Source organism: Hippopotamus amphibius, chromosome 4, assembly GCF_030028045.1.
Source record: "Hippopotamus amphibius kiboko isolate mHipAmp2 chromosome 4, mHipAmp2.hap2, whole genome shotgun sequence".
NCBI lineage: Eukaryota > Metazoa > Chordata > Mammalia > Artiodactyla > Hippopotamidae > Hippopotamus > Hippopotamus amphibius.
In genome coordinates, this window is record NC_080189.1 from 174378038 (window position 1) to 174400707 (window position 22670).

General features: G+C 46.0%; 1 protein-coding gene across 4 annotated transcripts in view; it reads right to left on the reverse strand.

Moving 5' to 3' along the window:
* The window catches only part of TTC7B (tetratricopeptide repeat domain 7B), a 240891-nt gene that overhangs the window by 97470 nt on the left and 120751 nt on the right, over positions 1-22670 (reverse strand). For all 4 annotated transcript variants that reach the window (XM_057733137.1, XM_057733136.1, XM_057733135.1 and 1 more), the window contains exons 9-12: positions 21592-21729; positions 4656-4739; positions 3523-3627; positions 1593-1710 (exon numbers count right to left, since the gene is read on the reverse strand). In XM_057733137.1, coding sequence (XP_057589120.1) covers positions 1593-1710; positions 3523-3627; positions 4656-4739; positions 21592-21729 — 445 coding nt within the window. The remainder of the gene's footprint in view (positions 1-1592; positions 1711-3522; positions 3628-4655; positions 4740-21591; positions 21730-22670) is intronic.

Sequence of the window (22670 nt, forward strand, 5' to 3'; positions counted from 1 at the left end):
TGCGCCTGGAGATGGCTCTTACCTAACAAATCTGACACAGCAGACCCCAGACTGACATCACTCTGAGGATGGTGGAAGGCTGCCCAGAGCTGGATGTAGCTGTAACCCATGGCTAACTTAGAACAACAGCGTGTGAGCTAGAGGGAACTGGCGGGGGTGGGGGGGTGGGGGGGGGGTTTGACCCAAGTGAACCACGGATACAGATGAGACCCAACAGGTCACGTGACTCTCCCAATGTTACAGAGCTAATTAGGGGTAGAGTCCGAACTAAGAAGTTATACGGATAAATACGTGGTATTAAATTTACACTTCACTGAAAGCCTACTATAGTTAAAAAAATGTTCTGGGTATTGCCAATATATCAAGTGTATATGAAAAATTAGCAAAAAAAATCCATTATTGAAAATCAACTGATATGCAAAACTTCTCCAGGGTCTTTGATATTTTAGGGCAGAGGAAAGAAAGATTTGGAGTAACGTGTAAAATAAACTACAGCAAAATTACAAAGAAAGCAAAAGAAAATGAGTGCTATAAAAGTCAGGGGCGTGTTTTCTCTTAAGGTGGCTTGTGATCGGGAGGGGCATGTAAAGCGTTCCCAGGAGGCTGGCAAAGTTCTATCCCCTGAGCAGGGTGGTGATTATAAGAGTATTTTCCCTTATACTCATTTATTGAGTTAGACAATCATTTTTGAGATTTTTTATTTTTGGCATTTGTGTAGCATTTAACAACAAAATGTTAAAGGAATGATAGAATTCAGAAAAACAATTTATCAATTTACCCTTTCTGCAAACATATAATTGAAAGCTTCATTAAGTATAGAAAACATAATTAACAATTTTTTTTTTAGCCAGGAGCCAATCTACCAAAAAAGTAAACACATCCAAAATGTATAACGTCACTGCATGTACTCTGAGCCGCTATACTACACACGTATATATCTGTGAATTAAAATGTGCAAATGGGGACGTCCCTGGAGGTCCAGTGGTTAAGACACTGCACTCCCACTGCAGGGGCACGGGTTCGATCCCTGGTCAGGAAACTAAGATCCCACATGCCTTGTGGTGTGGCCAAAATGTAAATAAATAAATAAATAAATAAATAAATAAAGTTGTTTTTTTAAAAAAATTAAATGTCCAAATGGAGAAAGGGCAGGTACCGATAAATAAAGGGCTGCTTTCTGGAGGAGGGGCCCTGAATGCTTCTACATTCCTATGCCTAAGACCCAATAACCCTTCACAGGGTGAGAGCTCAGGCCAAATGCTGGCGCAGAGTCAGCTGAAGGCCTGGTGGGGTGAATTGTCTCCCAAAGGCCCCGCTCACCCCACTCCTCAGGACAGATTGCTGCACTGGCCAGTGGGGCACCACCAGCACACGCACCTTGTGAAGAGGGCCTGGGAGCCCGGACAGAGGGCCTTCATCCCTTCCCTCCCATTCTGCGACCTGTCCGAGCAAAGAGGACAGCAGTGGCAGAGCCCCATGGGACGGCACAGGAGGACCCAGCGACGCGCCCTCCTGAGGCAGAGGGAACGGGCCAGGCCTGCAGTGCAGACTTGGGTGGCTCCTCAGCTCCCATGGACGGGGGCTTCACTCACCATCAGTGGCCTGAAGGCTGTATGTAAGCCCCAGGGCCAAGTAGCCTTTGGCCTTGAACTCTGACGTTTTCTCTCCCGCATCAACGACTGCTTTGGCAAACTTCTCAGCCTCTTCCAACTGAAAAAGCAGATAAGTTGAAAACAACAACAACATGCAGAATTTCTAACACGAGTTCCCATAAGCGTCTGCTGTCATAAGTGATTTCTGATGTGTCACTGTGAAAATAACTCTCAGATCTTCTGGTTCCACTCTGGTGAGTCTGTTTTCTTTATTTGAGCTTCTCAAACAGTCCTCAGGATTCCCACCTTGGCTTTTCCCTTTAAACCTTTCCTTATTGCATTTTTGCCCTCTTTTCCAAGCTCCTTTCATACGTGGTGGGGCTATATTTTTCACTGACTGGCTCTGTAATTAGGTTGTGCTAGGTATTCAGAAGTTATATATTTATACACACACACACACATATAAAATATATACATGTATGTTTGTATAATTTGTAAAGAATAAAGTTCTTGAAATATTTTGTGCTTGAGTCTTTCCACTTTTGCATGACATAGAGAATCCTTTAGGCTTGGATTCTCTTTCCCACAGACTGTTAAAAATTTCAAAACTCCATCCCTTTATTTTACAATACACAGCACACAGACCTTGCATCCGCAGACGCCAATGGGAAAAACGTGCACCTGTAAACTGCGTCCACAACAAGACCTTTTGCACAACTCATTAGAGGCAAAAATAAGAATTGTTCCTTCGGAGTACGGTTTAAGTGTTGATGCTACTGACGCTGGGTGATAGTATCTAGGTGATATTTGACTATAATCTTTCCTTTTGTGGTATTTGGAAATTTTAATAATAAAAATGTAAAAAATTTTGTTATTCTCATCTTGAACAAAAAGAGTCAGGTTTATTTTAGACATTATGGTAATGAACAATGTCATCATTGGAAGGAGTGTGGCAGAGTCACAGCTGGAAGCTGACATTTCCAAAAACCAAAAGGTTTGGTCCACTGCTCTGGCCACTCTTGGAGCCTGCCTGCGTGTCCCCTCACTTGCCACACCAAACTGTCAAAATCTGCGTGGACCACACAACGCCTTCACAGCGGTTTCAGGTGAGAGCCTGCTCTTTCGAGGTGTGTTTTTTCTTCCACATTTTCCCAAGAAAAATTTAACCAAAGTAGAACACTTTCTTCATCACATTTACTTTCGCCTTGCTGGGTGCGAATAAATGGAAAAAAACAAGCAGCAAGGATCATGATTGTAAAAAACCTGAGCCAGGTGCCTCAGTCTTTCGGGCAATTTCTTCTCATCACTAACCTTGACATGAAGTTAAAGAAAGGCATTAAAACTCCATGTGGCAATCATTTATACACTATCCCAGCAATAGTCTGAGTTTTCTAGTTTCTGCTCGAATGGTGTATTTGGGAGGTGCTGCAACTGTTACAAATCAGGCCCTTCCCAGATTCAAACCTGAACAAGAACATCTGAAGCGGAAGGCCCCTGTGCAGGAAGAGGAATGAAGAAAGGTGGGTTTACACATGAGCTAAAGTAGAGGGTGATGCCTGGCTTTACAGAAAAACTCAGGCTTTGCTAAGAGGGAATCACTAAGTGATGGAGACCTTTTCAGTCTTATATGACTTGCACACAGGATGCATCTGAGCAGGAATTCCAGTTCTATCTTACCATTTCTATTTTCGAAGCACATTCCCATGAAAAAGAAAAACCTGGAGTTTTCCTGATTCCCCAAAGTCCTTGGGGTGGGGGTGAGGTTGAGGCCTGAGGAGGCCAGTGGCCCAGGCCAGCCTTCTTTCTGTGCAGTTGTTGAATCACTGCTACTTCCTCTCTGCCTAGGAATGAAAAGGGTGGGAGCCCCAACGCGTGTGCAGCGGGCCCCAGCCCCACCCGCGCAGGCACAGCGGGCTCCAGCCCCACTCACCCAGTGAAGGGAGCCCATGCACAGCTTCGCGGCCAGGAGGGGGATGGTGGCGTCGTCCGGCTTCAGGCGGATGCACTCTTTCAGCACCTTCACCGCTCTAGCAGACTTGGCAAAAAGAGATCATTTCTGTGAAACTCAGAACGTTTGACAGAAACACACACAAGAGCCTTCCCAGAGGGGTTTCTGATTAGGCTCCTCTCTTTACGCGGTTTTCCAACTTTCGCCCAACCAAGCAGGGGCCTGAGGATGGGGATAACCAGAGCTTGGAACTTTTGGGGGGCTGAGGAGTAAACTGTGGTGAAAACAACTGAAAATGCTTCCCTGGAATCGCCCTAGTTTTATTCCCTACTTGTGTAGCCATTGTAAAAGTACGAAAAAAAGACAGTACAGGTTTATGTTATAAAAAAATAGACAGTAGAGGTTTATGTTATAAAAAAAATAAACTATCCAATTTAAGGCATACCATTCAAAATTTAAAACATACCATTCCACTTAGCCCCAATAACCTTGTGTCTCAGACTTGACAATTCACTAAAGGGCCCAAATTAACAAGAATAACAGTGGCTAATATCTTTATTGAGTGTGTTTGTATGGAGGTGTTACTCTAAGCATCTTGTGGGTATCCCCTCACTACTTGATGACAATCCTATGAAGCCTGTACCATTTCTCCATGGGACCAAAGAGGAAGCTGAGATTCTAAGTGACCTGCCATGGGCCACATGGTCTCTAGGGCAGCACCAAGCCTCTCTCTCCATGGCCATCCTTTTCAACCAATATCACACACTGCCTCATATCACATCTCGCTAAAGACAATGAACAGATTTCCACCTCCAGGAGTAGTTTACACTCTCAAATGAGTGCAAGGGGTCAGTGTGAAGAACTGACCTTAGTTTAAGCTGCATCTTCAGATAAATTAAGTTACCATGACTAGAAAAAGCAAGAATTTCAAAATTTTTCTTCTCAGTGATGTGTCCATGTTGGCCCTCAAATAATTACATTTGATCGTTCATTGATAAATGACCACAGGACAGTTTCAAATAGCTGGTGTGGATGTCCACCAGGCATCATGTCATCCCATGAAATTCAAGTTAACCATCGACACAGAGGATTGCATATCACAAAGGGAGACTCACTTTTCCAGCAGCCATAAGTGACAGAGCAAACTGGTACCAGAGGTGGAACTCCTCAAAGGCAAACTTCATGGCTCTTTCTAAGCACTGGTTTGGAAAGAAGAACAAATGCAGACAGGTGAGAATTGCCGGTGTCTCAGCCAGGCAGGTATGAGTTTGCGTCTGTGCACACTAAGAGAAGTGCTACCAAATGTGCTTGCTTGGAATGCTTAAAGCATCCTCCTCCACCAAACCTCTCCAGAGGAGCCCCCTGAGGTACCACACACTGTGCCAGAAGCTGGAACGATCTGAAGTGGACTACAATACAACTCTTGATCTCAAAAAGTAGCTTTTCATCCAGTACAGGGAAAGAGGCAGGTACACAGACTACGCAAATACAAGGTCCCAACTGATAAGTTCCCCGAGAGGAGGAAATGGAAAGTACTGTGGGAAAGTGGTCTCAGGGATCAGGAATGGCATCCTGGAAAAATGGTACTTGAGCTGGGCTTTGATGGATGAGAAAGGAAAAAACACAGCTGTGATTTGGAAATGGTACTCCAGGAAGGGGGCGGATGAACAAACACATGGAGGAACGAAAGAGTAAGCTTTGACGTGCCAACGGCAAGTGGTCCAGTATAAACCCAGCCAAGGGCATGGGGGTCGGAAGGCGGGCATGGCTGGGGCCGCGTCACTGAGAGTCTGACACGGCAGCCCCTTGTCTGAGTTGTTTTGTCTCCCTCCCCCACCCCAGCTTTGGTTCTCCCTCCTCTGCGCTCCTGAAGTTCATACCTGTGTTAATGTCACATCTTCACCCGCCCCAGCCCAGCCCCACCCTGAGAAACTACCCAGAGCAGAGATTCTGGCTTCCACATCAGCTCAGTGCCTGCCTGTCTACAGATGCAGGTCACTCAGTCAACGAGGAGCCTCTGGTTTCTGCACAGAGTGACGTGACCACATCCGAATGTAAGGAAGATCATGAGGTGTGTGGGGGTTTACGATCAGGGTGGATGAAGGCCAGGAATAAGGTGGATAGAACAGTCCAGGGACTTCAGAACCAAGGGCAGAAGCAAAAAATGCGTCTGAGTTAGAATCAGTAAGGGAGGGCCACCCAAGGAAGGAGCGGGTGGCTTGGGGAGATGTATGGAGTGAAGGGGGCCCCCAAAGTCTCCAGCCTGCACACCTGGGAGCAAACTCAGGGCATCAAAGGCCTGTGTACGCAGGGGGGTGTGTGTGTTTATTAGAAAGAAAGACAGAGAAAGAGAAAGAGATTTTTTAGAACAAAGGGAGAATGGGAAGGAAACCTGAGGAGAACAAGCAGGCAGAGAAGAAACTGCAGAGATAAATGAGAGGGTCAGGCCCCTGGAACAATGGGCCCTGATGTAAGGCCTTCTCCCAAGGAGGCAGGTTCCGTAAGATACAGAGGAGAGCCCTTAGGGAGGTGCCCTGCTCAGCCACTCTTTTCTCTCTAAAGATGGGATCAGATAGTTGCTGGGAGGAAAGAAAAAGAAAAGAGCTAGGAGTTTTTAAAAATGAACAGAAAAGCTTTAAACAGCAACGAAAGCTTCACCTGGATAGGACAGAGAGCTCCCAACAGGGTCCCCTCAAAGACTGTGGTGTGGACATACAGTGGCACCGTGTGGCCACTTTCCCCGAGTGATGCCCCGTGCAGCCCGGGAGCAGAGGAGAAGGATGGGTGGGATGCTCAGGGCTAATGGATGGACAAGGAGGGAGGGGCAGGGGGCTGGGGCTGAGAGACAAAGGAGCCACAGAGAAGGTGACACACTGAAGGTCATGATACAGGTAAAGGGAAGGGGTGACAGGAGAGGAAAGAATTCCAGAATTTTAACTGGTATTCACAGAGAAAGTCACAGTAAATATTACTCTGGCTGGTCTACTGTGAAAACCTGCCCTAAAAAAAAATACATTAAAAAGCGAAGTATAAGCAGTTAAAAAGCCCATACCAGTGATGGTATAGGATGTAAAATGGACACTTGTTCCGTTATTTTGATCACACTGGAAACGCACGCAGCCAAAAACCGGGCGGTGGACACGTGACTCCATCCTAGACCAGGATGTCGGCAGAAGTTAAGGGGAGGGTGTCCACCGCTGGCACACACTTTGCCCTCCGCCCTGGTCCTTCCTCTGCCTGGGACACAGACTCAGTATTGGAGGTGGGGTGGCCAGGAAATGAGACGCATGAGGACAAACGCCTCTCCCCAGGACGACTGAGCAGAGAGAGAGGAGCCGGGCCCCTGATGCCACGAGATGCTGCAGCTGCCTCTCACCAGACTTCTGGTCACGGGGAAAAACATAAACTCGTGTTTGGTTAAGGCACTATATGCTGGTTTTGTTAATTACTTCTGGATACACCTCTCACTGCTGCAGACACTGAATAGCAGAGCTGGGATCTGGACCTGTCCCCAGAGCCCTCTCACCTGCCCTGCTACACGGATGGGCAGCAAGAAAGCATTACTGTGCCTTTAAGAAGCACAGTTGCGGGGCGGGGGCCGGCAAGAAGAAAGCGGCTTGCTGAGAAGATCCAGTGGGCAAGACGGGGTGTTGGGGGGGAAGACGTAACCCCAGGTGCGGGGTGGTATGGGCTGGGAACGCATCGGGGAGGACAGGTGCTGTGGAGAGAACGTCAAGCCGTGAGAAGCCAGCAGTACTTGGAAACTGATTTAGGGAAGGGGGTTGAGGGATGAGGAAGGAGGGAAAAAAATGATGATCCCACTGGTGGAATCAGGCAAAGGAGTCAGTATGTGGAGAGAAGGAGGTAGATGATGACCCAAAATGAGGTTTGTCCTAACCGCTCTACTCAGCTAATTCACTGCCACGTAACCACTCAGTGCTTAAAATATATACGCAGAAACATTTAAATGTTTAAGTGCTTTTCTTCCTCCTTTTGCTAAGAGGAATGATAAATATCAACTGTTTTCCTGATAAACAAAAGGAGCTCACAGCTGAAACAGCCTGTTCCGAATCAAAAAGCTAGATGCTATAAATAAGTGCGCATCCTTATTTTCTTTTGTGACGAAGGCTAACACACTCATTATCCTCAGTGAGAAACATTCATGGAAGCCTAACTGGTGTAGAGCTCCGTTCCAGGTGCTCCAGGGAGATACCAGCTCTCACAAAGAGTGGACTCAGAGTCGTGGGGCGACCGGGGAACTTGGGAAGCATCTCATGCAAAGGACATTTGTCATTTTGGCTGCCTGTCACCGCAAAACTTTTTGTTTTCAGGCAGGGGTTGGGGGGAAGGACACCCCAGATAAAAGGGGAACAGACTCTGCTTCCCAGGTGCGAAGCCTGAGGGTGAACGAAGGAGGGAAGCAACTGGAGTGTGCCACGTGACCTGAGCACGGCCAATCAGATGCTTCTGCCGGTGAGCTGCCTCTGGAGGTCCACCCGGGCAGGAGCACTGGCTGCTGGAGGTTGTTTTCCGTGGCCAGGCCTGGGGGCCACAGGAGCAGCTGGGTTGGTGGAGGCCCTCCAGAGTTAACTGTATCCTCCCAAACAGGGGCAGGGGACTTGCTCCTTAATTTCTGCTCACCCCTGTTCTTTAGTCTTCTGTGGGTCCTGTGTGCTGAAAGGTACGCATTGGTAAATGCCTTTTCTGCTTGAGTTAACAAGTGGGCTCTGTTACCTACAACCAAGGCTCTGAAGGGTGCACCCAATCACATGCGCAGACCCCTCTGATCGCACCCCCTACCTGCCAGCCCCTACAAGTAGTTGTACTACTTCTGCCTGAGAACCTTCCAGAATAGGGAATTCACAACCTGTACGGCAGCTAGAAATAATCACCACAGACTGTGTGCGAATTTGGGCAAGCCAATTATCTTCTCTGCACCCAGATTCCTCACTGTAAAATAAGAAATATAATCGTAATTAATGTAGAGAGTTATCAGGAAGATTAAATTAGTTGATACACAGTAAGCAGGAGGAAGAGTACTTCAGATACAGCACTTAGTAGGTGCTAAGTGAAGTGAGCTATTCCCTCTTTAAAAAAAAATTAACATCCTTAAGAAAGAAAATGTAACATAATACCTATCACTTTACCCAAATTTAATATATGAAAATTCAAACTTAAAATACATCATAACAGAAATCATTATTTACTTTACAAAATGTTTCCTCATTTCAGAAAAGGATTCAATCTGAGACCCTTGGAAATAATGTACAACTTTATGGAACCAAACTAGAATATATGTTTATTACTTCCTTAATAAGTGGTATGCACGGAAAGTGTATGTGCCCCCCGCCCCGAAATTCTTGTGTTGAAACCTAATCCCCAATGTGATGGTTTTAGGAGGCGGGCCCTTTGGGGGTGATTAGGTCATGAGGGCAGAGCCACAGAGCGATCCCTTTCCCCTTTCAACTGGTGAGGACAAGTGGGCCTTCACCAGACATCGAAATCTGCCAGAGTCATGATCTTGGACTTCCCAGCCTCCAGAATTGTGAGAAATAAACGTTTGTTGTGTACAAGCCACCGAGTTTGTGGTATTTTGTTGCAACAGCCCGGACTTGCTGAGACAGCAAGCTCTTTGCTAACAACTGCAGCCAGACACTATCCTAATTGCTTTACAAGAACTGCCTCGTCTGCTGGTCCTAACGACCCAACAAGGTGCAGGCAGGTCCCGTTACATTTACGGAGGAGGGAATTGGAGCACAGCTCTGCCACGTGACTGTGCGAGGTCTCAGAGAGCCGTGGCAGAGCCCGGATCTGCATCCAGGCAGGTCCCGTTCCACGTATGGAGGAGGGAAATGGAGCACAGCTCTGCCACGTGGCCGTGCAGGGTTTCAGAGAGCCGTGGCAGAGCCTGGATCTGCACCCAGGCAGTCTGGTCCCAGAGCTGCAGCGCGTATCCACCGCGCTCTGCCGCCTCTGAGACGTTAATTACGGACAAGCCACTCAACCGGTCCGGCCCACTCGCGCTGCATAAAGCAGAGTGTAGCTAAATAAAAGTCTCCTAAAAACACTACATGTTCCCTGAAATATTTCTGAGATTCAACAATATTTTTACTGCGGAGGGGCCCTTGCTCCCACGTCCTCTTCGGGATCCCTGAGGCTCTGAGCACTGAGGCCTTTCCAGCTTGCAGAATTTTCAAGAAACTTCAAAGGTCCCATGACGTCCACAATCACCACAGAGGCCCATCTCAAAGGTGCACAGTTTGACAAAGATCTACACGGGCTATGGTTTCCTCTGCACTGTAGATCTTTCACGGGCCCCTCCCAGCTTGGACCCCTTTCTCATAACAACCCACCTCCCATCATGAGCCATAGAAGTGTCATAAAGAGGAAATGCAAGCCAACAATTACAAATTAACCCTTCACCCCAATTCAGAAGTTATTTGAGCTCTGGCCTCACAGCCGATGGCTCTGTCTTCCTGTGTGCTCTTGGCATCCTCTATACGGTCATGGCAGCTGGCTCTGAAAAAGTGCCCAGGCAGCTCCAGATGCTCCTGGAATCCTGATGCCAAGCGTACCGCTAGGCTATGTGACATGTCCTCCCCTACGTTCCTGTAAACATCGTGATTATATAAATCTCTAAGCAGCTCGGGTCAACATATCTCAATCACAAAAGAAGCCCTCTTCCAAAGAATGCATCTGAGAGCAAAGGAACTTGGGGTGTCCCTGGGGCATCTGCTTTCCACAGCCTCTGCCCCTCAGACCAGGTCTTTTCTCACCCCAGTTCTGTTGGGCTAGCCCTTTTAATTTAAGCACCTTAATCACATATGTACGTGAGAGAGTAAAAATTTCCAGTTTTTTCTTTCTTAAAAATTTTTATTATTACCATTCCTGTTCTCTGTGAGTTAATTGCCTTTAATATAAATAAGAAGTTTGGTGGCTAAAAAATGTTATTATTGAAAAATTTTAAACACAGACAAAGATAGGGAAAACAGCATAATAAATCCTCATGTGCCCTTCACCCTATTTCAACTATCAACTCAATTCTCAACCTTGTTTCATTTATATCCCTACCCATTTCTCCCCAACATATTATTTTGATGCAGATCACAGACAGCATAATATCTTGTCCATAAATTAAAAATTTCCAGTTTTCATGAAGTAGGGAGCCTGGGAACAGAATATATGCTGTAAAGTAAAATGAAATAATTCTCATTTCAATAATGGTTCCAGTCTAAAAGAAGTACTGATGACAAAGGAGTTTTAAGAAGATGTAGGTGTTGGGGGGTGGAGATGGATGAAAGTGTGGTGCTTATAAGAGGCGGCTTTGGTCCCCAGGCCCAGGCGGGCAGAGGGCTGTTATGGGGTTAAAGGAAGTAATACATGTAAAATGCTTAGAAGAGTGTCTGGAACAGAGTGAATGCAATAAACATATTACGGTTGACGTCGCTCTCATGAAACTAAGAAGCAGAGGATGCTGCTGCAGGGCGAGATCTGCAGTGAGGAGCCCTGGGAACAGGGCGGGGGTGCCAGTGAATGGCAGAGGGGGAGGGGAAGGGAGCCCCTGAGTGGAAAGGGGGAGATGAGAGCTGGATGCTGGCCCTTATCCACTTCCGGTGTCCTGGGGAGAGACGGCAGTGTGGGCCTGGGGAGAGGGACACTGGCTCCAATTCAGAGCTGCGGATCCCTGAGTCACCCACACAGAACAGCAGGTGACATCTCCAAATCATCTCCCTTATACGAAAAGAAGATGGATTTGGCAACAGTATTATTTCTACAGGAAAGACAGGCCCATTTGCTGTAATGATACTACTGCCACCTCTCTAAATCCCAGATAACATTCATTTAATACCAAGAATATTTGGTAGAACAATAATTAGACTCTAACTGGCATCCTAATCATTTGAGTGGTAGTCAAAATGTCACTTCCAAAAATGTTATTTCCTTTTGGTAGCAAGAGCCCATCCTTTCCAGTCTCCTATTTTGGCTTTTCATAAGTCAGCTACCTCTGAGGGGGCTTCAGGAATGAGAAGTTCTTCTGGCATAAGAAAGGGATTTAGCAATTACCTTCCTAGTACGCAAAGCCCAATTACACGAACTGGGTGCATGGCAGTGACAGCTGTACAATACCACAAGCAAGGAAAAGCCAATGTCTATTTTTGGAATTCAAGGGTGAGATTCAGCATCCAAAAACCCATGGGGGAGGGGGCAGGAATAAAATAATCAGATACCCCTAAAATTTAGCCTGGAGCGGAAGTCTAAAATTCATCACTATTAAAATAGAACAAATAACACAGTGAACTGTGTTCATTATTCACCTTTGTGGACAGGTTGGCCATATCCTGAAAGTTCTCGTAACCTAGGTTCTTCAATTGATTAGGAAGGTTTTCTTTTCTACATCATATATACTTAATTAGTCAATTAATAAATGTAATTCCTGGCAGGTCTGTAACAATTTTTAAAAATTTAACATGGTATATGAATAATATTTCATTTCTTTACTTTAGTGATGAAAAACTACCTAAGCAATTTAGACATTTTGGACCATTATCTTAGACCCACAGATTGATATAATCAGAGAACATGTTGACCTTCGAGATTATCTCGTCCCATTCTTACTTTACTAAGGACATGGAAACTAAGACCCAGAGAGAGGAGACAGGACCTGCCCAGAGTCACACAGTGGCAGACCTGAAATTAGAAGCCAGGTCTCATGATGCTCAGGTCATAGCACTTATTTCTAAATTAACTAAATATAAAAGTACAAATTAAAGTGGAGTTCGAGAGATCTACTCTCTACAGGGGAGTATGGGGCCAGGAAAAGCTTCTAAGAGGCAGGCTGATGGGCCTCTCAGATACGAATAAAAATCCTCCTACCCAGTTTCAAGAAAACACAGACAACATCCGTCAAGGCTTGCTCAAGTTCTCTCCCCTTAAACTGGAAATAAAATAGAGCAAACCCCACATCTGTGCCCCCGCTTCCCGTTTCTCTTTTTGCCCTAAAACAGCAATACAGCTCTGTGCAGAGGAGTGTCAGAGTGTTATTGCTTTGGCAAATGCTTAAATTAGAGGCCACTGGCTGCCTCTGGCCACGGTGGGAGGAGTAGAGAGTGGGTTGTTTTTCAAAGGTCACAGGCTTTATCATAGAGCATGAACGCTGGACACCACCTTCCAGCATGCTCTCCCTTCAACTTTATGAAGCAAGTGGATCAAGTTTGCACTGTGAGTAAAGGGTCGCCAGGGTTCTACTCAAATACAGCACCATCTGCTCTCTTGCTGATGTATCAATAGCTCTTCGCTATTCTTATGAAATGAATCACTAAATCCAAGAAATGGGCGTTTCATTCCTCAACCTACTCCCTCCTCAGCCACCCTCACCTTTTGGTCTTTGTTTACAGTCCTTCTCCCCTGGTTCTGAGCACTGGGGACTTCAACCACAGCTGTGCCCCTTGATACATACAAGACGTAGGGAGGGAAGGCATCCCAGGTGCTCCTGAGGGGTATGTCTTATACAAAATAGGTACTTGACGAATGCTTGAATATAGGTGGAATGCTAGGATCCATTCTTTCAGGTGTCCTTTAGGGGGGCCACGGACAAACAAGGAAGCGCTGTGAGAAGTGCAGTGAGATACAAAGAACCCAGAGTTGATGCCTTATCAGAAAGGACTAAAATAGAGGCTGAGAAATTATGACCCATGGGCCAAATCCAACCTGCTGCCTTTTTTCACAGAGTCTAAAAATTAAGTCATTTTATAGATAAACATTTGCCATCAACTTGATGAGAGGAAATACTAACTTTGAACCCAAATTAAGAGAAATGGTATCCCCCCAAAACAATTCCATTCTTTTCCTTAATGGACCTGTATTACAAAAAGTTGTACTCATTAATTATATTTTGAATTTTATCAGTACAAATCTTGTGGAAATTCGTTTCTTCTCTTATTATACCTGTACAATATCTTTGATTCTGCCTCTTGGTCCTCAAAGCCTAAAATATTTAGTGTCAGGCCCTTTATAGAAATATTTGCCAACCCCAAGACTAAAGGGATGGGGCACTTTATGCTGGAGGAAAGAAGACATATAACAGCTGTCTTCAAAAATGTGATGGGCTGACATTGAGGCAGGACTGCTTTTGCCCTATTGCTCCAAAGAGATAGAACAGGTGAAAGCTACAAGGAGACAAATTTCAGATCAATCCTTTCTAATAACCAGAGAGGGATAGAATGCTGTGTATTACATATCAAGACCTGTGCTAGCTATTTTACACTTATTGTCTTGCTGAGATTCATAACAACCTCTGAGATGGAAGTCCAGAGTGGCTAAGTATCTTTCCCAAAGTCACACAGCTAGGAAAGACCAAGATTTGAATCCATATCTGCCTGGCTCCAAGGCTGAGTATTTTTCACTACACCATGAAAGACTCTACTAAGGGTCAAGGATCACCGGCCAGGATTATTACAGAGGGGATTTTTACATTAGAAAGCAGGTTATCAATACCACTAATAACAGTGATAACAGTAATATGCACTTTGTGTACACTGTCTCTTTAATCTTCACAATAACCTTCAGAAGTAGGTCTCATTATTACTTGTATTTTTCACATAAGGGGCCAGGTTTAGAGAAGTAAAAGAATCTGCTCAAGTTCATACTCAGCATGTAAAGTAGCAGAATTGAGATTCAAATTCAGATCTGATATCAAAACATGAGCTACTGTTAAGACGGCAATACTATCCAATGTGATCTACAGATTCAATGCAAACTCTATCAAAATTCTAACAGTCTTTTTGCATAAATGGAAAAGCCAATCTTCAAATTCATGTGGAATCGCAAGGGTCCTTGAATAGACAAAAAATCTTGAAAAAGAGCAAAGTTGGAGAACCCATAACTTCCCAATTTCAAAGCCTACAGCAATCAAAACTGTGATATTGGCTTAAGAGTAAACACACAGACCAATAGAATTGAGATCCCTGAAAAAAACCCACAAATCTATGGCCAGTTGATTTCTGACAAGGGCGCCAAGTCCATTCACTGTGGAAAGAATAGCCTCTAAACAAATGTTGCCAGGAAAACTGGATTTCCACATGCACAAGAATAAAGTTGGATCCCTACCTGACATCATATACAAAAATTAGCTCAAATTGGATCAACAACCTAAATATATGAATGCAAACCATAAAATTCTTATAGGAAAACACAGGAGTAACTCTTCATGACCTTGAATTTGGCAATGCATTCTTAGACATGACACCAAAAGCACGAGCAACAAAAGAAAAAATCAGTACACTAGACTTTGCCAGAATTAAAAACTTGTGTGCATCAAAGGACATTATTAAGAAAGTGAAAAGACAACCTACAGAATAGGAAAAACATTTGCAAATCATATATCTGTTAAGGTTTTTATCCATACTAAATAAAGAACTCCTGTAACTCAACAACAAAAAGACAAACAGCTCAATATAAAAACGGGCAAAGGTCTTGAACAGACATTTGTCCAAACAAGATACACAAATGATGAGTATGTACACGAAATGATGTTCAACATCATTACTTAACAGGCAAACCCACAGTGAGATACCATTTCACACCTACTAGAATGACTATAATACAATAAAATAAATAAATAAATAACACGTGTCGGTGAGAATGTAGAGAAATTGGAACACTTATGCCTTGCTGCTTGGAATGTAAAATGGTGCAGCTGCTGTGAAAAACAGTTCGGTAGTTCTTCTGAAAGTTAAATATAGAATTACCATATGACCTGGCAATTTCACTCTCAGATATATACCCAAAAGAACTGAAAACAGGAACTCAGACACATGTATACCGATGTCCATCGCAGCGTTATTCACAATAGCCAAAAGGTGAAAACAACCCACATGTCCATCAGTAGATGAAAGAATAAACAAAATGCGGCTATACACACAATGGAATATTATGCAGCTATAAAAAGGAATGAAGTTCTGATACATGCTATCAGATATATTATTACAACATAGCTGAACCTTAAAAACATTAGGCTAAGTGAAATCAGCCAGAAACAAAAAATTAGTGTTGTGTGATTCCATTTGTATAACGTACCCAGAATAGGCAAATTTGTAGACACAGAAAGTAGATGAGAGGTTACAGGTTCCAGGGGTTGTGGGAGTTACTGCTTAATAGGTACAGAGTTTCTCTTTGGGGTGATGGAAAAGTTTGGGGACAGACATAATGGTTATACAACACTGTGAATCCAGTTAATGCCACTGTATTGTATTCTTTAAAAACATTAGCATGGCATTTTTTAAGTTGATTTTTTTTTTCCTTGAGAACCATAAAAAGAGAGCAAAACGTATCCATAATGGTGGGACTGTTGGTACCTGTGGCCATGTCCGTGGCTGAGATCCTTTGGGGCAGACCTGTCATTCAAAAATGATGTAGCCGATCCCTACTGGGCTGACCCCCAAAGCTGGACCAGAGTGGGAATCTGGACCAGCGCTTTGCCCCAAGCGGGGCCCACCTCTTCCTCTGCTGCCTAGTTCCCAGGTAAATGACCTTTAACCTTTGGGCCCACTTGGGGAAAATACACTCATTGCACATCCAGGGACAGCTTACCCCCAAAGAAAAGCACGATAAGAACGTACATTGGTTTTGAAGCACCGCTTTATTCAGCAAGTGTTTATCGGGCACCTATCATGAACCAAGCGCTTTGCCTTGATTTCTCAGAAGTCTGAGGCTCTGTTTGCACCAGGCCACCCTGATGCCCTCTAGGGACCCTGGCATGTAGGTCAAGGCCGGGTTTCTGCAGAGCGAGCGGGGCTGCATGCAATAGCAAATGCTAATGCAAACTGACAAACAGTAGGCTGGTTAAGCAGATTGAGTTAGATGTTCAAGCGTTTTTCACAAGGCTCCCTGATTAGATAAGTGTTTGGGGTAGGGATGTGTAGATGGTCCCTTTGGTACAAGCACTAGCCAGACAGTTCTACTCATAGAACTATAAAGTTGTTGAGATTTACCATAAACAAACGAATACGAGTTCAATAGGAACGATAAAAATACCATTTCTGTCTTTAAAGCTGCCATGTCTATGTAGAGGGGATACACACACTGTTCAAAAAGGACCCCACAACATTCTGTCAAAATGGAGCCATTAATAGTCAAATTCAAGAAACAAACCTCCTTAGCAGCTTGGGTTCATTCTAAAAAACAGAGAAAGCGGTGCTTGTTGCTTTACTTTTAATAGCGCAGGTTGTCATGCCAACTAGTGCCACTGTTCAAAAAGGGGGAAAAAAAGAAGTGTTCCTTCCTACACAAACCTTTCAGCAGGGCTCACATTAGTCTTTAAAAACATGAAAACTCCTAGCACTGGAGATATGGTAACCATTGAGCATATATTTAAACCTGTCAGGATGAGGATGTGATGCTCCTTCGGTTTTAATTCCCTTTGCACACAGTGCTCCTTGTCCAGGATCCGGCTGAATAGCGCCCCGAGAGAAAGAAAGGCACTGTGTGGGCACACACAAAGCCGCTCATCTTGAGATGGGAGAGGAGCCTTCCATCTTAAACAACAGAGACAGAGAGGAGAGTTTTTTTGGAAAGTGGCTCTGCTCCCTGTATAAGCGCAGTTTTTAAAGGGCGGGGTCTGCACAGTGCTTACAACACATGCAAAGGTGTCAGTGACAGGACGGATGATGAGAAGATAGGCTGGCAGAGAGCCGCCCCCACCCTGTCCCTGCTGGTGCAGAAGTGCCTGGACCCGGTGAGCTGCGTCCTGATGCGGAAGTGTTAACCTTGCCTGGGGACAAGAGAAGGGAGGAAGGTATGAGGACGGGGTGAGACGGAGGCGAGACCTCCTCTCGCACAGCAGCCTGGTGGTGGGGAACTCTTTTGTTCATGAAAGATTCCACCCAGAAAAAAGGACGATTCCTGCAGCGTCACGCAGGCAAAGAGAACCTGCTCACAGACCAGCCGAAGGGTGATGGGCCAGACACATCTGGGCCTGGCAACGTGGCTCCACGCTTTCTACCCAATGTCCTCTCCTCCTCTCCTCCCTCCAGGAGAGCAAGGCCTCATGTCCCCACACCTCCATGACCTTGATGATGAAGGTGTCCCTCTGCTCTTAGACTTTTTAATTTCTATCAGGCCTGGAAGAGCCAATTCACACATCAACTGGTAATCCTCCCTGGCGCCCCCAACCTGCCAGCCCTGCTGCACCTGGCCTAGTGTCTTCACCTGCAATTAATGTGCCTTGCACTACCCAGTCTTCTCTAACTGCTTAGCTTTCCATGTATTTCTTTCTGATTTCCCTAACTAGGCTGGAAGTTTCTGGAAGACAAAAGACTGTTCTTGTATACTTAGTTGCCTCCCCCGTACCTGGCAACTCCTGTGCGCACAGCGGTAGAAACAGCACAGCAGCACGCGGCTGCTGTTTGATGAGCTCCGTGCGCCGGGCTCTGCTCTGAGCACTTTCCATGATTTAGTGAATAACCCTTAGAATGATCTGAGATAGGTGTGATTATTATCCCTATTTTACAGAAGGAAAGACTGAGGCATAAGAGGTTAATGACTTGCCGGGATCGCGCAACTAGTAAGCGGCAGATCCAGAACTCAAACCCAAGCTCTCTGATTCCAGGGCCTGTGACCAGGACACGTGAGATTGCTGACATGGGTTTGGGGGTTGAGCAGGCAGGGCTGGGGTGGGGGTGTCAACAGAGGGAAGAAGAATGATCGGGAATATCCACAATAAAACATCTATAATACTATCCCATTCCTTGGAACTTACGTAGATGGACATGCATTTACTCATAAAGAGATCTAGGAAACAGCGATCTCTGAAATGTCAGTGGGTAGTCAGCTATCTCAGGAGAGCGGGATTCTCAGGGACTTTTTTCTTTTCCATGTTTGTATGTAAAGTGTGACTCTTCAAGGAATCTGCTGGGCAGTTGCACACGGCAGAAAGACAGTGAGGTCGACCTCGTTATGGGAAGAAATGGAAAGCAAAACAAAGTGAAAAGAGGGAGAAAAAGAAGGAGCGAGGGGGACAGCCATGAAATGTTTCTCAACAGAAAAGTGTTTGGGAAAGATCACTGTGGTGATGACGCAGGGGATGAAGATGGGACATAAACAAGCACCACGTGAATGATAAGGACCGTCACCAACATCCGGGGCCGGAGAAGTAACAGAGGAGGAAGTTGAAAATCCAGTTACCCCACCGTGGCACTCTCGCCGCAGCCAAATGCCTCCAACTTGTAAATGGAGAAACAAATCGTGGTCTATCCATACCGTGGAATGTTGTTCGAACATAAAAAGGAATGAAGGACAGATACACGCTGCAACGTGGGTGACCCTGAAAACACTATGCCAGTGAAAGAAGCCAGACACAAAAGGTCAGATACTGGATGGTTCTATTTATATGAAATACTCAAAATAGGTAAATCCACAGAGTCAGAAAGCAGATTAGTAGCGGACAGGGCCTGGGGGGAGCGGGGAATGGGGAACAACTGCTTAATGGGGGCGGGTTTCCTTTCAGGTGATGAAATTAGAGGTGACGGTTGCACAACAGTGTGAATGTACTAAATGCCACGGAAGTGTACATTTTTAAAATGGTTCATTATGTGTTATATAAATTTACATCAATTACAATACATCCAGTTAGCCTTTTAACCTAAAGTCCTCAGAAAATGGAATAGCAGAGGAGAAGAAGAAAAAAAGAGAGAAAGAAAGCACCAGCAAATGAGGGAAGCGGGACACGTTCAGTAAGATGTGGCCTGAGACCAAGGGAGGCGGGGGGTCTGTGCTCAGCTAAGGGGGGACAAGCCCATGTCTCCAGGAGGCGAGCTCTCCAAAGATGGGGCCGGCCCTCGAGGCGCTGTGCGCTTTCGCCTTCCTCCTACGGCAGCTCTACTTAGATGTGACACAACGTGGCCGCCAAATGTTTGCTGGCGGAAGCTTCCTCTGCAAAACTCAGCAGAAAGAGCAAGAAAAGCTAAGGCCAAGGATTCAAATCCTTCATTACTGGATGCAGACCCTGCGCGGAGATCCCCCAACATCAGCCCCCCCAGATGGCAGCTGCCTGCTGCTTGGCTGCTTCCCTCTGGACTGGGAGCTGCTTAGGGGCGGGGACCCCGCCTTTGCTCACGGCTGCAGCCCCAGCCTTCATCACAGCCCCGGCACAGAACCGGGGACTGCACTTATATGTGTTAAAGAAATTAATGTCCTCCATTTTATATACATATTTGATCCATTGATTTATATTTTTAACAGGTAAAACACAGATGTGGTACAAAATTCAAAAGGCTCCAAGGGATACACAGTGATAAATTTCCCTTTCTCCCACCGTTCTACTCCAGCAGCTTCAAGGCAACCCCTGACACTGTCTCCACCGTTGTCCATGTGACTAGTGCAGTGAAATTCTGAACTGCAAAGGCTCCGGCAATCAACCAGACTACCCAATGATGTGGGCATCAGGTCGTCACCACGAGATGAAGCTACGTGTGATGTCAAGGTGAAAGTCATCTGGCTGAAAACAAGGTCCCAGGATTCCGCACCGGGCGGAGGCACATGCCAGGGAGCTGCCGGCTCGCAGAGGAATGCCGCTAGGATGACAGCCGTCCCCCTAGAGTCATCCGTGGCATGACAAGAAGCCTGTGGGCAGGGGCCATCCAGCCTGCCCGCCACGCCAGCCAGCTCGGGCTCCTCACACCTGTTTTGGACGCAGGCGAATTTCAAGCTGGGGACAGGTTCTGTTGCTACATGATGGGAGCAAAGTAGACATGCAAACCACACTCAAACCTGGACTCTGAGAAATTTTTAGCGGTTTGTCTGGGGATGGGGGTGGGTGGGTGGGTGTGTGGAGTTCACCTTAAAAGAACTCAACTGTGAGCTGGGTGGCACTCTCCCCACAGATGGGCTCCTCGGCGGAGGCGGTGGACAGGAACTAAGCTGGCCAGGAGGAGAGGGTCCCAGGAAATCAAAGCCCCTGGGGTGGTGAAGAATCTGGGCCAGTCCCAAGCCTGGGCAGTGTCCCAGAGGGTGTACCGAACATCTGGACTCATTGCTTTCTCTAAGCCAGATTGTGAGGGTTTTTTTTTTTTTTTCTTGCTGAAGACTGAGTAACCATTGCCCTGTATAGTCACCAAACCAAAGACTAAATAAAGATCCAAGCCACGCAGGCTCATCTGTTCTCCAAGGCTCCTGCCTAATGTGGCGATGCACCGGCAGGCTAAAGGGTGAGCCGGGCACTTATCTGATTTCAGCCAATCTGTTACTGTATTTCACTCCTTGTCCTCGTGCCCAGAGGCTGTTGCAATGTGTGTAAATTCAGAAAAAGAAAGATAAATAACATGGAAAAGTTCATTTTTAACAAAAGGAGGTGTTTTTCCTTCCTTCTTTCTTTTTACTCCACTAAAGAAAAGATAAAATGATCTTGCTACTGATTTAGCCTCTACCAGGGTGGATTTGGTTTCTGGGCAGTGACTCAGGAATGCATAACCACAGCCCCCGATTAACCAGCTTCTTCTGAAACTGTTACACAGTCAAGCTTCCATCCCAAATGTTTCTTAGCAGCTGAGGGAATGAGATGGCAATGCCTGGCAGAAGATCTGTAAGCAACTGGGGTCTCTTCTGAACGAGCAAAAGACTCTACGTGAAGACAGAGTTTACTTCCCACGAAGCCTGGACCAACTCACCTGATGTACACTGTGGCGGAAGTCGCCAGTGCACCAGGAGTTACGCATCAATACTTTATATAAAATAAAACCTGTTTTACAAGGAAGTTAATATCACAGATGGGATATTGGGGTTATGGTGGAAATTACACTGAAAGAGAAACTGCTTGAGAAACCCCCGGTGGGCTTATGGACCATTGGTAGGAAGTGACCGCCAATGAATTCCACCACCTAATTGTTTAGCCCAATTCTCATTTTGCAGAGAAGGAAACCAAAGTTAAGCGATGGGCCCAAGGTCACATGGCTTCCAATGATAGGGGTGGGGGCAAGACCGGGTCCCACAGCTGTTCCCAGTGCTTACACCGCGAGCACCACCCACTGCCTGGCAGTCAACCAGATTCAAGGGCTGTACCTCTGACAGCATCTCATACTGGCCTCTTCTTCCAAGAGCGATGGTCAGTAAATCATAGACTACAGACGCACTCTGTAAACTGATGAGGCGGTCGCTCTTGTGCTCAGGTATCCTGCTCAGCACAGCATCCCGGTTGGCCTGAAAACAACACAGAAGAGAAGCAGATGGTGAGCCGGCCGGTGCACACAGCTGTCACTTTGTGCAGAGAAGCCATCCAGGCCCTCTTGCCCCTGAGAGCTTGCTGAGGGTCTGGATACCAGGGCACGAATGAGTAAGAGGTCATTTATTCAAAATCCCAGAGCACCACAGCTCACGGTACATGGTGTTATCCAAACACTGAAGGCCTGGCGGGCACCTGCCCCTGTCGGCAGGCATCTGGAGGAAGATTTGGGGGCCACGCTGCAGACACAGCTGTGCTCTGGGGCAGTAGAATCAGAAGCCCTGCCGCGCCTCACTTGTAGATCCGGCTTCTGCTCTACATTAAAGAGCGGGGAGAAAATTCCCAGCCCCACACTTCCCATCACCAAATGGTGTCATCAAGTTCCATCGGTCCTACAGAGATATAGTGTACTTTTCCTCTCGCACCCAAGCAACGTTCAGATCCCCATATGACATCTTCGCTGGAACAGACTACAGAGACTAATTCAACTTTGTTTAGGGAGGCACAAAACAGATGTATAAGAGAAAGCAAGAAGCAAACGGGTTTTTGTTTTAAAAGATGTTAGTGCAGAGGGCCCAGGAGACCCCAGGGCATGGCTATTTCACTCCCCCACTGCTCGGCGCAGACATACAGCAGGTGCCTTCAAGCTTATTCATCTCATCCATCTGGAAATCAACCGCTCCTCGCAGCCACTTGTTTTCATTGCTTTTGAAATTTCTCCACCGATTCCTCCAGACAGGTCACATGTACATGAGACTCTAAACGTAGCTCATTTTCCTTCTCTCCCTAACAGGGAGTTCAGTATCAATAAGGTTAGATTTTGCCTGTCTTCTTTTCCCTGCTAATGAACAGAAGTCCCTCGCTAGGAGCACAGAAGGGGCCTCTCAGTTTTCCCCATGAGAGTGGCATGTGAGGGAGG